At 40.1% G+C, this 18,181-nt stretch overlaps 1 protein-coding gene and 1 long non-coding RNA gene across 2 annotated transcripts; both read left to right on the plus strand.

Annotated features, from left to right (window-relative positions):
• Nucleotides 1-9,613: 9,613 nt before the first annotated feature.
• LOC143738911 (uncharacterized) lies at nucleotides 9,614-12,810 on the plus strand. Its single transcript, XM_077230985.1, has 6 exons — nucleotides 9,614-9,726; nucleotides 10,248-10,342; nucleotides 10,565-10,762; nucleotides 10,859-11,052; nucleotides 12,199-12,294; nucleotides 12,628-12,810. Exons 2-6 carry the CDS (start codon nucleotides 10,318-10,320, stop codon nucleotides 12,808-12,810), a joined length of 696 nt encoding a protein of 231 aa, XP_077087100.1. The 5' UTR covers nucleotides 9,614-9,726; nucleotides 10,248-10,317.
• Nucleotides 12,811-13,246: 436 nt separating this feature from the next.
• On the plus strand, nucleotides 13,247-13,996 carry LOC143738937 (uncharacterized). The gene is made up of 2 exons (XR_013204090.1): nucleotides 13,247-13,339; nucleotides 13,429-13,996. It is a non-coding gene; the product is annotated as an uncharacterized LOC143738937 (long non-coding RNA).
• Nucleotides 13,997-18,181: the final 4,185 nt, after the last annotated feature.

Genomic DNA, 18,181 nt, shown 5'->3' on the forward strand with positions numbered 1-18,181 from the left:
AACCAACACCCTAAGAACCCTCATTCCTCCCACACTCCGCAGCCAGTAGAGTCGCCGACGGATTGTGCCCGGCCATCCACGAGGTGTGTACCAGTCGTTTCCTTTGGTGATCCCCGCAATGAACAGATGTTGATCGCTGCATCAGAGGGTGGGTCAGACTTCTCTGCGGACAACGATTCAGTGCCGCTGCCGCCTTCGGGTGTGGCAGCGGTGCCTGAGTCGGACCCGGAGATGATGGCCATGCTTTCCTGGGCCGCCAAAAGGATCGGGCTTGTGTGGAACCCTCAACCGTGTCCCGAGCCCTTGTGGCGCGCGGTGGTTCCTAGCAACCCCAGTGCCTTTCTTCCCGTGCATGAGGAGGAGGAGCGTGGGCGTCGATGGCACTTTTTACTGCCAGGCTAAGGGTTACACGCGTATCCCACCAGTGGAGCGGGCTGTTGCTATGCAACTGTGCCCTAACGTGTATTTCTTCCACGGCTGCTCCTAAAGGGAAGCCTGTGTCTTTCCCTTGGGCTAAGTCACCCAGTATTTCATATGCAATACAACCTTCGGGTTAGTCCGTTCGTATATCGTCACATAACTCCTTCGAGGAAGAATGTGGATTCCACAGCGTTCTCCTTCCTAACAGAAAGGGCACGCTTTCCCAGTGTTATCCAATAATCTCACTGTATGCATTATCACGGTCCAACAGTGACAATGTACTCTATGTAAGTCCTTCCAGGCAAGACGGGGCAAGAGACTAGCACAGGGCGCTGGATAGGGTCCGCTTTGGTAGAGATTCCTATTCGTCGGTCACGGCGTACGTAGAGAGTGACCGACTGATAGGGAACATCTCGGTTACACATGGTAACCCTCGTTCCCTGAAGGAGGGAACGGAGACGTAAGTCCCGTCGCCACAACTGCTACGACCTGCCGGGGCAGCCAGCTCATCGGCTCGGCTCCTCAGCAAAAAACTGAAGTGCAATCACACTTGCTGCTCATTATATACCCGCTCTGCGTGGCTGAACAGCTGATGCAAATGATTGCCCGCCAATGTGCAAGTGGCTCGTTTAGTTTCACTTGAAGTAGATTGGCCTCTCTAGCAAGATTCCTATTCGTCGGTCATGACGTACGTGACCGTTCCCTCCTTCAGGGAATGAGGATTACCATACGGAACTGAGAGGTTATAATTTCCAGAAAAAAATTACACATGGATGAAAAAAGGGAAAGAGAAAACTGTAGACCCCCCCCCCCCCCCCCCCAAATAAAAATAGCTTATTCAAGGATCCTTCAAAGTCGTAAAACAAAACAATTTTATTATGCAATTATAGGGGAAAAAACTTGCTTCTTTTTGCTGAAACAAGTCCAGAAATATGGAGGGCCACAGAAACATGGGAACAACAGTACTGCACAAATGCATAGATGCATTATCATAGAAGAAACGTTGGAGTTACTAATATCGCATCTGCTTTATGATTACATAGATGTTATTACATGACCTTACAACTCCAAGACAGTTATGCAATGTAGTGATCTGGAGATTAGGTTGATCACAGCAGAGCATTTCCAAGAAATCAAAACTGAAACAATTTTACATCATATTGCAAAATAACATGTCTTTATCTACATAAATTATAATTTCAGTTCCTTAAACTGTAAATTTAGGTGCAGTCACTTTTTTATTTTTGCTCAAATTTACCATTTTTGTGTACCCTTGTTTTAGACCATGTACTCTAAAAAGCAAGACGAATATTGTATAGTGGCTACCTTTATTCATTTACAATATGTTGGTAATTTCTAATTATATAAAAAAGGTATTCTATTTAAGAATTTAAGGTCAGGCGCTTCTGCCGCTGTTTCTGGTTCAAAAGTGGCTTGATCTGGGGAATGCGGCACCTGTAGCCCATTTCCTGCACACGCCTGTGCACGGTGGCTCTGGATGTTTCTACTCCAGACTCAGTCCACTGCTTCCGCTGGTCCCCCAAGGTCTGGAATCGGTCCTTCTCCACAATCTTCCTCAGGGTCCGGTCACCTCTTCTCGTTGTGCAGCGTTTTTTGTCACACTTTTTCCTTCCCACAGACTTCCCACTGAGGTGCCTTGATACAGCACTCTGGGAACAGCCTATTTGTTCAGAAATTTCTTTCTGTGTCTTACCCTCTTTCTTGAGGGTGTCAATGATGGCCTTCTGGACAGCAGTCAGGTCGGCAGTCTTACCCATGATTGCGGTTTTGAGTAATGAAACAGGCTGGGACTTTTTAAAAGCCTCAGGAATCTTTTGCAGGTGTTTATTAGTAGTTAATTAGTTGATTCAGATGATTAGGTTAATAGCTCGGTTAGAGACCCTTTTCATGATATGCTAATTTTTGAGATTTTTTGGGTTTTCATGAGCTGTATGCCAAAATCATCAGTATTAAAACAATAAAAGACCTGAAATATTTCAGTTGGTGTGCAATGAATCTAAAATATATGAAAGTTTAATTTTTATCATTACATTATGGAAAATAATGAACTTTATCACAATATGCTAATTTTTTTAGAAGGACCTGTATTTGGGTCTTTTTCAAAACTTTCCCCTAATGGGATTCTTCTGGGCTTTTTTCCCTTACTCAGGACATACTGAGGATACAAAATCAGTTGAGATGGCTTCTGTTGCAATTTGTTCAACCTTTTTTTCATAAAATGACTGGACTAGAGTGATTGAAAAGCATACGGAGCTGTCTGCCCTCTAATCACTCTCGCGGTATTTTGATGTCATCGGTCTATGCAGCGCCTGTTCAAGTCGAACAAGCCATTAGGCTTGTTTGAGATGCGCTTGGCCTTGCCTGAAATGTATGTAACAATTTTTTTATCAATTGAAATGTCTCTTTTAATAAAGTTTAAAAATAATGACATTTTATCTTCATATTAGAAATTATCTTGTTTTTTCAGTTGACGCCACCTATTTTGTCATGTCCCTCATGGCCTTCTAAGTACGTATACTTGGGATATGAATAATAAAATTAGAAAAAAGTCTACATTTTGCCATTCCCATGATCTGTGCTTTTTTGTTGGTAATGTTCTTTTTTTCAAAGTAAATTCATGATTATTCATTAAAATCACATTATGTAGTTCTGTACTTCAGTAATCCCTCAACCCCGTTACACAGATCATTCTCCCCCCCATAAAAATAATGAAAAGATCCTTATGTGACATCAACAACAGGAAGTAACATCATAGAAGTCTTCTGAACAACACTGATAGACACAGGCAAGTTACCACCTTCTTTTATAACTACAACTTATTTAGAATTGTGATATTGTGGTTGTCAAGCTCAACGACTCAACCCTGTTACAACAAATAAAGATATAATTCTATTACTTGTGAAAATGATCTTTGTTATTTCAACGATAGGCCTACATGATTTCTTAATAGCATGCATGCCATGTGCTCTCCTGTTATACACTACATGTATAGCAGTGGCCATTTTCCAGCAAAAAATCACAACCCCGTCACACTCAACTCCGTTACTTCTTTGCCACGAAGCGCGCGCACACACACACACACACACACACACACACACACACACACACACACACACACACACACACACACACACACACACACACACACACACACACACACACACACACACACACACACACACACACACACACACACACACACACACACACACACACACACAGTGTAGTGTTTCCATGTTTTATGGGGACTTTCCATAGACATAATGATTTTTATACTGTACAAACTGTATATTATATTCCCTTACACTAACCCTACCCCTAAACCTACCCATCACAGAAAACTTTCTGCATTTTTACATTTTCAAAAAACATCACTTAGTATGATTTATAAGCTGTTTTCCTCATGGGGACCAAAAAATGTCCCCACACGAACAAGGATTTCAGATATTGCCATCCTTATGGGGACATTTTGTCCCCATAATGTAGGGTTTACCAGGCCACACACACACACACACACACACACGCACACACACACACAAGTTGTACGTTTTATTTTGATGACCTATTCAGTCATTTTATAATGTTCTAATGTATACAACATTATTGTTGTTTTTCCTGCAGTCCGGTTAATAAAACTGAGTTGCAATTGCAATTTATATCTGTTGTTTTTCTTGGTTACATAATGAAATACAGTGTTTATAGAAAATCTTACAGTGAATTTGAGTAAAAAACAACTATTTGTTAAGCTGTATTTGTCTCTTCAACCCCGTTGCATCGTCAACCATGTTACCCTCCCAACCCCGTCACACCTACATTTTTATTAATTATTATTTTACGTTTATGAAAAAGTAATTTAATGTTTGTTGAAATGTTCAGAGCAATCATAATAATACTGATTTTAGTTCAAATTCTGAAGTTAAGCCACATCTTTGATCAAAAATAATGAGGTTGCTGTCACAAAAAGTGCCCATTTCAGGCTTTAGTATAGCATAAGTGTGAAATTATATGTACATTTTACATTTGCAATTACTGAATTAGTCTGAGGGACATCTGATTATTTTTTCTGGAAGTTAAATATGTTATTATTGTTGTGGGGTGTTCAGAAAAGTAATACTGGTAAAATATCCACAAATGTGTAAGTCCAAATTGTACCAGTTTTGTGGAATAACTCTGTAGTTTGAAATCGGCCACTGATTGGTAAACGCCCATTTTGGTTTTGCATGTGCACTTCTCATAATCTAATTGATGCTTTCTCATTAGAGAGAAAACCCAGGTGCATCCTATACAGAAGTCTTGTTTGTGGAAGCACATTGGCAGGCCTACTTACATGACTTCTCTAGCAGTTTCAAAGAATGTATCTACCTTATTTCTCTGTTCCTTTGTTTTGCGTGCTTATTTGCGTTTGATTTGTGTTGTTAATGGTTTATTAGAAACATTAAAAAGTTATTAAAGTGTTTGAATAAAGCATCTATTTATCTACATTATTAAAAAATGCATCTTGCATTAATAAAGTTTATTAGGAATTTCCTGAAAGAAGTTCTAACATAATTTAACAGTTTTCTTGAAGTGGAGGAGACACGAACATGAGCAAGAATGTTACACTGCAAACATAGCCCATGTCTGGCATCCATCAGTGCTTGCTGAGAACTTTGTTTAGTAGGAGTGAAGGCAGATGAAGATGGAGAATAAAAAAAGAGAAGCACCCTCCTGAAAATGCTAACATTGATTATACACTGAGTTGTTGTGGACAGCCTAATTACCTGACCTGGGTGTTATGTTCTAGTTACCATTACAAAGCCAGACCACAGCAGGTGAACGGTAACATCTCTTCTTTATTACTCACTCTCAAAAGCACATACAGAACTCGTGCTCCACATTTCTTTTTCTACGCTTCTTCTCCCCGTATCCCTCTTCTCCACTACCTTCCCCTAGTGGTCTCAGTAAGTATTGCATTGAATAACAGGACACCACATCTCCCCAATTACGTAAAACAATTTCACGTAGTACCAATTAACTCAAGACAGTACTAGATTTCAATAGGAACACATAAACGTAAGCTTTTGCCTTATTACAACTAAGTTATTTTACGGTAGTTAATACCTGTAATTACTTCTGTTAAATTCTCAATTTCACTTCTTCATTCATAACTCCAACAGAATTACAGAATCATTACAGGACTATATTCAATCTCCATCTGCGCTATACCTACATACAGTCAGTAATTCAAACCACTCTACACTCTTATTTAGTCTCATAGTTTTTCAACCAAAAAGGTGGTTTGCACTGACGAATTTTATTCCCATTAGCCCCATTAGCCGCAGGATGGTATACAGATGTTTTGGTGTGTGCAATATTTCGTTCGTCCAAGAAAGCGGTAAAGACTGAGGAAATAAGTTGTGGTCCATTATCTGTTACCAGACTCTCAGGGTTTCCATGCCTACTAAAAACAGAATTTAGGAATCCAATTACTACAGGCGTCATAATGGAAGACGTAAACGCCACCTCAGGCCATTTTGAGTAATAGTCCGTCAGTGTAATAGCATATCTGCAGTCATAAGCAGCTGTCTCAAAAGGTCCTACTATGTCCAAACCCAACTTCGACCATGGACCGTCCGGAAAAGGCACCGGCTGTAATGGAGAAGCAGTAGTCTTTGCCGTCCTGTCTGACTCCTGGCACAACGAACATGCTGAAATCTGAGTTTGAACCATAGCGTCTATTCCTGGAAACCAATAGAGCTCACGCAACCGCTGCTTGGTCCTTACTATGCCCTGATGATTCTCATGTGCTAAAGTGACCATTGTTCTGCGCAATGTCACTGGCACCACCAATCGTGAACCCCGGAACACTAGATTGTTTGTCACACAAAGTTCATGTCTCATTTTGTCTCATTTTCAAGTACAGTTGCAGCGGGGAATCCAGGGCTTTTGCTGAAGCTGGCCAACCCTTTTCAATCTGAGCACGCAGAGCAGAAAGCTCAGAATAGGCCATAGAAGCAGCCTCAAACTCCTTTTGAGTAACTGACATAAGAGACATTGACAACAACGCAACTAGCTCAGGTTCTGCATCCGAGTCCATGTCTGTGGTAGATGGCAAGGGCAATCTTGAAAGACAATCAGCTGTACAGTTCAACGAACCAGCACAATAGAACACGTCATAATTAAAGCATAACAGACGCGCAGCCCATCTAGCTATGCGCATTCCCGCCGTCTGCTCCTTTTGTACAGAGAAGGGTCGTTAGAGCCTGATGGTCGGTTCGTAGTGTAAACTTACGCCCCCAAAGATAGGTCCTCCACTTTTCCACCGCCCACACACATGCCAAAGCCTCTTTCTACACTGTTGCATACTTCCTCTCAGTCTGAGTTAAGGATCTGGAGGCAAAAGCGACTGTCCGCTCTGTGTTGTCTGGATGAATCTGGGTGAACACTGCCCCAAGACCATAATCTGATGCATCTGTAGAGATAATGGATGGTAAATTGGGGTCATACAGTGCTAATGCTGAACTTGCAAGCAACAATTGTTTCACAGTGACAAAGCAGTTCTCCGTTTCCTCGTTCCACTGAAATGGTCCCTCTCGGCGGATACATGCCCGTAAGGGTTCAACAACAGTAGCATAATTGGGTATAAATTTATTATACCATGAGAGCATACCCAGGAATGAACGTAGGGCTGGCACATCCTTAGGAGCTGGAGCTTGTACGATTGCCTGTAAGTGCTCAGTATCTGGCTGAACTCCTTGTGCTGTAACCAAGTGTCCCAAAAAACACAGGCTCTTTTGCCTAATTTGACACTTTTGTTTGTTCAAACGGAACCCAGCCTCCTTTTGTCGGCTCAGTACCGTGTTCAGCGCAACGTCATGTTCCGCTCCTGTGCGTCCAAAGCAAATGACGTCATCGAGGTAGCTCTGCACGTTTGGTACACCTCTGAGTATGCACTCCATCATCTTTTGGAATACCGACGGTGCTGAAGCCAAACCGTACGGTACCCTGCAAAACCGGAACAGTCCTTCATGCGTGATAAACACTGTTAAATCACGGCTCTCAGGATGTAAAGGCACTTGATGATATGCGCTCTCAAGATCAATTGTGGAGAAGATTGTAGATCCAGCTAAAGCAGTCAATAATTCCTCCATGTGAGGCAGGGGGTAACTATCTATTACCACAGCTTTGTTCGGTTCCCAGAGATCTACACACATTCTTATTCCACCAGTCTTTTTCATTGTAACCACAATCGGTGACACCCATGGAGATGCATCTATTCTCTCTATAACTCCGGCAGAAAGTAGTCTGTCTAACTCCGCGGACACGGCTTTCTCACAGAAAAGGGAAGGCATCGTAGTTTCTGTCTAACAGGCACGGCTGTATCTGACACCTTGACTTTATGCATAAACCCTGCAACACAGCCAACTGAAGGTGAGTCCACTTGAGTAGAAAGCTGTAACACTGGTTCTGAAGAGCAAGATGTGGAGGATGTAGCATGATCTGGCAGAATTGTATCTCCTTTAATGCATAGTTTAAGAGCTGTTATCAGATCCATGCCCATTAATGCAGTTCCTTTATCCACCACATAGAAGTTCACTGAGCATTTGCGGCAGTCTTTTACCACGGTTGCGTGCAAGCAGCCGATCACCCTGAATTGGAGTACGCGAATAAGTGACTAGCATGCTGCAGGTGGCGGTAGAGGTACGTCCCCAAAGTGATCATCATACATGCTCTTTGGCAGAACTGAAACAGAAGCACCAGTATCAACAGTCAACGTGACAGGCCTCTGGACCGCACCGGCTTCGACTTGAACAGTACAGTGAAGTTTAGCGCTAACATCCTTATCCTGAAGTAACAGTAGCGTGTACTCAGGCATTACTACTTCATGCACTGTGTGAGTTTGCGTCGTTCTACAGACATGTGCAAAATGTCCTTTTTTCTTGCAATTTCTACAGGTTACCTTGGCTGCTGGACATTCTACTGCATTTGCAAGATGTTTATCTGATCCGCAGCGAAAGCAAGTACGTGAAGTCACCGTCCGAGTCGACGTGAATGAAGCAGTGGAGCGCACGCCGGCCATTCTATTTTTAGATTCCCCGCGCCACGTCCATGCACTTTTATGTTTCTTTGCACATTCACAGTCTGTACGGAAAAGTTCTGTGTACTCGTTATTGCTTTAGCATGCTCTCCAGCCGATTCGACTTGTTGTGCAATTGTAACAGCATCCGCTAATGTTAACTTATCATGCAGCAAAAGCCTCTCTCGGATACACGGATTAGTGACGCTTTCCACCAGCTGGTCACGAATCATATCATCTGCATTTGTAAACTCACACGTAGACGAGAGTTCTCTCAGTGCAGCAACATACTGGATTATAGACTCACCAGCTTGTTGAGTTCTTTTCCGGAATGTGTGTCTCTCTATGACCACGTTCAACTTGGGTGTAAAATGAGCATGTAGAGCAGTAATAGCAGTGGCCATTCTATCGCCCGTTTCTGGTAACGTGTAAAATATTCTCTGCCCCTCCGTGCCCAAGCAATGTAACAGAAGGGCTCTTTTCCTGACTTCCGACCATTCCTGTCCTTCAACGTCGATCACTAGTAGATAATTCTGGAACATCCGCTCCCATGTCTTGAAAGGAATCACCGGGTCGCCCGGAGCAGGTAAGAAAAAGTTTGGAAATGGTGCAGACGATATGCCATCTTTGCAGCAATAGTGGGTCGCCTCGTCGCCAATTTGTTATGTTCTAGTTACCATTACAAAGCCAGACCACAGCAGGTGAACGGTTACATCTCTTCTTTATTACTCACTCTCAAAAGCACATACAGAACTTGTGCTCCACCTTTCTTTTTCTACGCTTCTTCTCCCCGTATCCCTCTTCTCCACTACCTCCCCCTAGTGGTCTCAGTAAGTATTGCATTGAATAACAGGACACCACACTGGGACTTGATGAAATCCCCTTATCACTGCTAGGTAATCATTCATATTCCCGAATCTGTATTAAATTTGAGAAATCTAACTGATTTCCATTCAGTTTAGTTTATTTCCACTGAAACACAATCACAAAAACATATTGTGTTTATTGAGAAAGTGAGTGACATGGCTATTTTGTGATATTTAAAGAGATTAAGGTCTACATACATTGTGACATCAATGTCACGATGCTATCTGGGTTTATTGCAGCCAACTTGGGGTAGGCTACATATCTTCTCTTATCATCGTTCCGCCGTCTAATTCTTTTCACAAATAGAGCAACAATGAAAGTGAAAGGACTTTTGCCAGCAGGACACACAGCCAGCAGGAACAGTAAGTACCCGATGGAGTCTGCAATAAACACAACTGTGACAATATTTGTTCGTGTTTATCTTTTATATGCCTATATGTGTGAGAGAGTGCGTTTATCATTGGGTTTTCAGAAGCAAATACAGTGCTAAGTTTAATGATTGAATACCGTGTTAACATAGATGTAAAACTATTAAGAGCTGAATGCTTTGAAAACTCTTAACGAATATTGGTCTTATTACAAGATTTTGAGTGTTTCTGTGTAAAATACATGATTTCAAATTACACGTACATTAAACCTATTCGGTAGGTTTTTTAATGAAAATGAATGTGATAAAAGTATTTAAAACGGGTTATTTTTAATCTGACATACAGAGGGCAGTAAAGAGCAGCACAATACAACAGTCTCACTGACTATTTAAAATCATGGTGATGGATACATTGATGATAGAAGCAGATATACAGTAGATGCAAATAGTTCTAACTCATTTGTCATAGTGATCAACCAATAAAGTGATAATAAAGTGTATTTAAATTTGTTTCAGAGTGACTAAGCAGCACTCGGACAACCAGTACAAAAGACAGTTTGCTTAAGAGGAACAAAAGCAAAACAAAATGATCAAAAACCAACTTACTGGAGGTAAGATTTTGGATTATTAAATTACTTAAGTAAGCATTATAGGGAAAACCTTATTCATAACAAGACTTAATTTGTGACTCAAGTTGTGACTGCAGGTTCTTCATAATTTTTTGTCTTATCTAATTACTTGTCACAAAATACTATAAACTTGTATTGAAACCTGAAGTTTATATTCCAAAAATACACAGCAAAAATCAACAAACTCTGTTCTCCATCTTAAAGGAAAATACTTTATAATTGAGACGGGAAAGTCTCGCTATTCACGGGAGGACATTTTACATCAACTCCTTCGACAAAGACCTGTTCTGAAGAAGGTGAACAGTGTGAACGAGTGTGATGTGATTTTGGTTTTCTGCACCATTTATTCACGGGCAGGAACTGACATTGATGCTGCACTAAATGAACTTAATTCCTGTTCAGGTAAGATTTAAGCACCAGACAAGGACTTAGATATGAATGAATATAAGTACAAATACTATTTACACATTTATCTTATTGTGTCTGTATTTGAAACAGCCTCCAAACCAGCTATTTTTCTGGTGCTTCATCACACATTTGAACCAGAGAAGATCATACCAGACAGCAGCAGATATGTGAACAGAATGAATACACTCACTGTGGACTGTCTGGTCAATGAAGATTTGGGTTTATTGAAATGCAACAGGAATGAAGAGGCGCTTACCAAAATTGTTCAACGTTTCAAACATCAGGTATCATCATTAAATTATGAGACTCCACAAATATCTTAAATTAAGATATTTGTGGAGATTCATAATTTAAGAGAAATATGTACACAACAGTCCCACTGCAGTAAACATAGAAATTCACATTACCCTCGTTTCTAGCCTGGTTAAAACCAGACCCTTCTCAGTCGTAACTGAGTTAGGGTCTGGGGAAGGTTCATTCACAGATCATTTCCAAAGGGGTGTCACCAACGGACGTCGCTCAAATGCCTCTGGGCGCAATTGGATAGACCTAAAATACAATCAGATCGATCGTCATCTTGTAAAGTCCGCCTCAACGTTTGTGATTGGTGCCTCGATTTGGAAAGATTGGAAATGAGCTTGAATGTGCTCTTCGCCAGACTAAATTGCAGAGCAAATCTAAATTTGCCTGAAGTTCGTCTGGGTTTTCTCAGGCTACCTCGTTTTTGTTTTTTTGTATAAACACTTATTTTACCTCTAAATATAATAACAGCTGAAAATAGTTTTTGAGTTTTCTCAACTTCAGTAGCAAACCGATGTAAAAGTATTCTGAATAGTCAATAGTCTAAAAAATAAGTTTCCACAACTCTGTAGAATTGAAGTTCAATAAACTTTAAAAACTTTGCAGTTGCATTGATTGAATACATTTAAACAAAAAAAGCTTACCAAAAGGAAAATTCAAATGGTTTTGCAAAACTGATAAACAAACAAACATGCATGCACAAAGCTTGACTTTATTGATTTTTTTTGTAGTCACCACTCTTTCTTTAGTAAGAATTATAGGTATATAGGTTATAGGTAATTCAATCAACCTTTAAAATATATAGTCTGACAGAACAGTTTTTTTAAAAATATTGTTTTATCCTGCATTAGGCTACATCAGGTTTTATGTGCTTGTTTGTTTTGAAAGATTTCTACATGGTAGAGCACTCGGGTATTATATGTATGCCAAATTTAAAGTGATGGTGTGTTTAAAGTTTACAATTAAAAAATGTTGTGTTTGTAGAGATTTATTTGACACCTTGGGTTAAATGTGGACCAGTCAAAATTAGACAATGTTGTGCTATGAAGAATATTTGTATTTTATGTCATGTAAATTCTAAAAGCTCAAAATATTTTACTCTAATAATATATGTGATGTTTTCTCTTCAGGATCAATCAGGTGCAGTTCTGTCAATTTGTCCAATTTTGCGACCAATTATCAATTTCATGGTGAACAGTTTATATTGCATATATGTCAAGGTGAAGGTGAGAAACTCTGACTACAGTATACTATTTTTTTTAAACGTTGTTTTATCCTGAATTACATCAGGCTTTATGTGCTTGTTTGTTTTGAAAGATTTCTACATGGTAGAGCACTCGGGTATTATATGTATGCCAAATTTAAAGTGATGGTGCGTTTAAAGTTTACAATTAAAAAATGTTGTGTTTGTAGAGATTTATTTGACACCTTGGGTTAAATGTGGACCAGTCAAAATTAGACAATGTTGTGCTATGAAGAATATTTGTATTTTATGTTATGTAAATTCTAAAAGCTCAAAATATTTTACTCTAATAATATATGTGATGTTTTCTCTTCAGGATCAATCAGATGCAGTTCTGTCAATTTGTCCAATTTTGCGACCGATTATCAATTTCATGGTGAAAAGTTTATGTTGCATATATGCCACTGTGAAGGTGAGAAACTCTGACTACAGTATACTATTTGTTGGAAACAAAATGTCACTGATAAAATTGTTCAAAATGAAACTAGTATACATATAAGCATACAGTATAAGTCTGAATTATAGTGGAGAAATATATATATATATATATATATATATATTTCTCCACTATGAATGTTGAGCTAAGAACTTCCTGGACTGTTATAAAAATTTAGGAAAATTTAAAATATTGATTTAAATATAAATATAAATGTAAAGTGAGTTATTGTGAATCCTATCATTATTGGTCCTTTGAAGGCCATTGCAGCTACAGCAAGTAGTCAAATTGAGTTTTGGTTACTTACTCGTGACTTTAGAAGATTAAAGTCATATGGACTACTTTTATTTTGCTCATATTATTGATAGACCCAGTTCCTTTCACTTCAATGTATGGAAAAGAGCAGCATGGGTATGATTAAATAATGATTGAATTTTAATTTGAGATTAACTATCCCAATAGAACTATTTCATTATAGACTTGTTCACACTATTGTTTACATAGGTCTTAAAAACTGTTTTGTCAGAAAAGACAGAGTGATCCTGATGGAGAAAAAAATGTGTAAAAAGTAAGAATGAAAAACTGAGGGCTGGTGAGTATCAAATGAGATTATTTGGGTAAACTGGTGCTCTGTTCCTTAGCAAATAACTGAATTCAAATTCTGTATTTTTTTTCACACAGATATTGGGAAGATGACACGGAACACGAAAAAATTAAGTGAATAATCAAATAAAATAAATTAGTAACTGGATAATGAGTGTCATTATCAACTGACATTATATAAGCTCTAAAATGTGTTTGGTTAAGTTCTAATGCATGCAAATACATAATTGTGCTTAATAGCATGTCTGAACATCAATACTGAGACTTTAGCCCCCAGTTTCACAGACAAGACTTAAGCCTTGTCCCCGACTAAAATGTGTTGAGCTGCCATAACTGAAAGGGACTTGCAGTTATCTTAAAATAGGTCAGTACACAGTAAGGTTTTTTTTCTAAGTTATGTTAATAAAAGCTACTTATTGTTCTGTAACTGAACTAAGGCTTAATCCTGGATTAATTTAAGCCCTGTCTATGAAACCGGGCCTATAAATTCAGTTGGATGATTAAATTACAGTTGACTTACTTCCACTTTACTTTTAAGAGGCATCAACATATCTATAAGTGTTTTTAGGGGCTTACTGTCAGATACTGATCCTTGTATTATCATTCATTGACATATGTAAATAATGCAATAAATCTTGATTGTGAATGTGTTGGTCTCATTTATTGTCTTTAGTCTCAAAAACTATTACTTTACTTTACATTATTGTGTATTTTTACAAGGACAATGCACAATTAAAAGTAATTGCACCAGAGTTAGCTAAAAGCTAATTTGCATCTGCTTTCCCTGCAGGTAAACAAATAAAATAACATACTATATTACACATAAAACCCTCACAATACATATGTCTAGGAATGTAAGATTTACAAAATCAGTATATAAAAACAGATAATTTACAACACAGTCATTAATGGTTGCTGATTTGTTCTGATAGTAGCCAGTACTTAAGCTTATTTTTAAAAATTGTGAAGCTATCAATCTTTTGGATATTTATGGGTAAGGAATTCCATATCACCACGACTCTAACTGAAAAGCTTTTTGATCAAAGGCTGTTTTTCTATACTGCAGGACCAAATCTCCCCTAGCTCTGGTCCTACCGGCACTTGCGTTATGGGACAGGCATCCCTTAAGAGGAGGGGGAGCAAGATTATGAATAATTTTGTACATCAGGCATACATCAGTATAAAATACAAAATTATTAAAATTCAAAAAATGGAACCTTTTCAAAATAGTACAATGATGATAGTCCCTTGGTTTTTTGTCTAGCACTTTCATAATTTGTTTAAGTGAGTACACATGCTTAAGTATTGTTGCACCTGCCTGTGACCAAGTTGTTATATAATACGACAAGTGAGGGAGAATCAAAGTATGTACAAAAAGTAGTGCAACTGATTGAGAAAGCTGGTGCCTGATGTTTTTTAAAATGATTTAAATTAAATTTAACATCATTTATAACCCTTCTTACTTGTTTTTTTAAAAGACAGGTGTTGGTCTATTATTATTGCTAAATGTTTTACATGCGTCTCAGATTTGATTGCTTCACCATTAAATATGATGTCTGGATTTACCGAGTTCTGTTTTCGTACAGTGAAATACATGCAAACTGTTTTGCTTACATTAAGAGACAAACAAGACTTTTTTATTTAATCTGAGATTTTCGCCATTGCAGATGACAGTTTGCTTGCAGCTAGTGCTTTAGTTCCTGCATGAGTAAAAAGCACAGTATCATCTGCATAGATCAACACCTGGATATGCTTGAGGGAGATCATTAATATAAATACTATATAAAATAGGTCCTAAAATTGACCCTTGAGGAACCCCTATAGGACATGCTGGCAAAAGAAGAGCATTTATCAACCACTCTTGTACATTGTTTCCTATTATTCAGGTATGTTTTCATCCAAGTCAAGGCAGTAGCAGATACATTTTGAGTTTTGAGATTAAACAGTTATGATTTACTATGTCAAATGCCTTTGCAAGATCTAAAAACACAGCTCCAACAACACCACCTTTGTCAAGTTGACTTCTAATTTGTTTGACAAAAAAACAATTAACCGTTTCTGTAGAGTAATTCTTTTGAAACCCAAATTGCATTGGGTGTAAATTCACTTCACTTTCATTTAAATAAGAAACTAATTGATCACAAACTACCCTTTCTTCAATTTTGATGCTATTGGAAGGATACTATTTGATGGAAGAGGCCTATCACCTGCTTTAAAAATAGGTGTCACAACTGCCGCCTTCCAGCAAGATGGAAAATCGGAGTTTGTTATTGACAGATTTATCAGATGTGTTAGAGGTTTGCAAAGAAATTATTTATAAGTTTTAAAAAATCGTGCATCGATGTCATAAACATCTTTAGACCTAGATTATTTTAAATTATCAATTATTTTCAATACAGTAGATTCTGAGACATTTTTAATTGTTCAAAGTTCAAAAAGAAAGAATTAAAAATTTTAGCTATTTGTTCTTTATCTTCTATTAACTTCAATTGGTCCTGTATAATCCAGTTTTGAACTGATTTATTCTCCTTCTTTATAATTGTATCAATATACTGTATTTCCAAATTACTTTACTATTTCCTTTACAATCATCAGCTGCGCGCCAGCTGCAGCTGATCAGCGATCACTATTTAGTCTCTCTGTTTTCACCCTGTCTTTGTCAGAGCGTTGTGGATGTTCCTGTGTGTTCCTGCCTGTCTTTCACTGTGTTCCTGCCGGTCTTCAGTTCCTGTGTCTTCGTTGTTCGTCCCGCACTCGGTCATCCCTGCTACCCACTTGCTGGTTTCTGTCTTCATCGCCGTTTTCCCGGATTACCTGTCATCATTACCTACCTTCAGTCTTCACCATTGGACGGGCTGTCCCAGCGTCCCTGTGTTGCCAAGTGCACATCATCTCTGGACATTTTCTCCGTATTGCTCCATGTCACAATCCAGATTTCAATAAATACTTTTACTTGCATTTGAACCTTCATTGTAATTTCATAACAGAACGCTCTGACCAAGAATGGATTCAGCAAGTAACTTGGACCTTCACGAATTTCTATCACGCAGCACTTCAAGAATCGACCAACAAGAGGAGAATCTGGCCATCACAGGACAAGCAGTTCAAGCCTTGGTAACACAGGTGTCCGAGCTGACCCAACAGATTCAACAACTCGTCTGTTCCACTGCACCCAGCCCACTGCCGATTCCCCCCACCACACCAGCACCCAGTCGGTAGCCCGAGCCACGCCTGCCTACCCCGGAATTATACTCTGGTGAGACTGATTACTGCAGAGCTTTTCTGACAAAATGTACCCTGTTTTTCGCCCTCCAACCACAGACCTTCAGTACGGAGGAGTCCAAGGTGGCATTCGTGCTGACCCTACTCTCGGGGCGGGCGGCTCTGTGGGGAACGGCGGTGTGGGAAAACCAACACCAGTGCTGCTCCTCGTTCCAGTTACTCTCGGAAGAGATGCGATGTGTGTTCGACAGAGCGGTAACAGGTAGGGAGGCAGAACGTCAACTTCGCCAAGGTAACCGGTCTCGGTCTCTAACTACTCTATCGACTTCCATACCCTGGCTGCCGAGTGCAAATGGAACGAGGAGGCGCAGTGGGACATGTTCCTGCATTGGCTGGCTGACCGCATCCAGAGAGAAATATTTACCCTGGACCCGCCAGAGAGTCTTGACGGACTGATAGAGCTGGCCTTGAGGGTGGGCGCTCGCCTTAGCCGCTTTGAGCAACTACCCAGGAGGTCCCCTCATCACGGGAGCATCAAATGCCCTCGGGCCAGCGGCGGTGATGTGGTCAGCCCCGTCTTTGATCCCGAGCCCATGCAGGTGGGTCGAGCTCGGCTTTCCTGGGAGGAGAGAGAGAGACAGAGATCCCGGGGTCTTTGCCTGTACTGTGGCGGAGCTGGACACTTTCGGGACAACTGTCCAGTAAAAGACCAGGGCCCGGCAGTAAACAGGAGGCTACTGTCGGGCGGGATCTCCGTAGATAAGACCTCATCCTCTACTCTCCTTCCGGTAAGACTTCTGTGGGCAGCCCGTTCCCACGTCAGCCAAGCGTTTCTGGATTCTGGAGCTGAAGGTAACTTCATGGACTTGTCACTAGCTCAGACACTCGGTATACCCATCACTCCACTCAAGAACACTATTTCTGTCAGCGCACTCAATGGTCAAGAACTTCCTGTCATAACTCTTACCACCAATACTCTGACACTCATCACATCTGGCAATTACATCGAACAGATCTCATTTCTCCTCCTGGACTCACCCCTGGCCCCCATCGTCCTCGGTCACCCCTGGCTGATCCAGCATGGCCCGAGGATTGACTGGGGACACAACTCTGTTTCTTCCTGGAGCACTAAATGTTATGAGTCTAGTCTTGTGTCTGCCTGTTCTTCTGTGTCTTGTCCTGTTTTTCAGAAGGAGGCGGTGAATTTATCTAACGTGCCCCCTGAGTACCTTGACCTGAAGGAGGTGTTCAGTAGGTCCCGCGCTGCTTCTCTCCCTCCGCATCGTCCCTATGACTGTGCTATAGAGTCAATCCCAGGTAAGTCTCCGCCTAAGGGCAAACTTTACTCACTTTCCACTACGGAAAGGGAGGCCATGGAGAAATATATTTCTGATTCTTTAGCCTCCGAATTCATCCGCCCTTCCTCTTCTCCAGCGGGGGTGGGGTTATTTTTTGTGGGTAAGAAGGATGGTTCTTTGTGACCTTGTATTGATTACCGAGGGCTGAATAACATCACGATAAAGAATACTTACCCTTTGCCGTTGATGTTTTCAGCCTTCGAGAGGTTGCAGGGAGCATCCATCTTCACAAAATTGGATTTACGTAACAC

The sequence above is a fragment of the Siphateles boraxobius genome, unplaced genomic scaffold, assembly GCF_051911475.1.
Source record: "Siphateles boraxobius isolate OS27281-9 unplaced genomic scaffold, OSU_SipBor_1 16, whole genome shotgun sequence".
Lineage (NCBI taxonomy): Eukaryota > Metazoa > Chordata > Actinopteri > Cypriniformes > Leuciscidae > Siphateles > Siphateles boraxobius.

Excerpts from the sequence above, each read along its gene's own strand:
- LOC143738911 (XM_077230985.1), top strand. The coding sequence starts at position 10,318 with ATGATCAAAAACCAACTTACTGGAG. Across the intron at positions 10,763-10,858 it reads TGAACTTAATTCCTGTTCAG|CCTCCAAACCAGCTATTTTT; the intron begins GTAAGATTTAAG and ends TATTTGAAACAG. Across the intron at positions 11,053-12,198 it reads TTCAACGTTTCAAACATCAG|GATCAATCAGGTGCAGTTCT; the intron begins GTATCATCATTA and ends TTTTCTCTTCAG.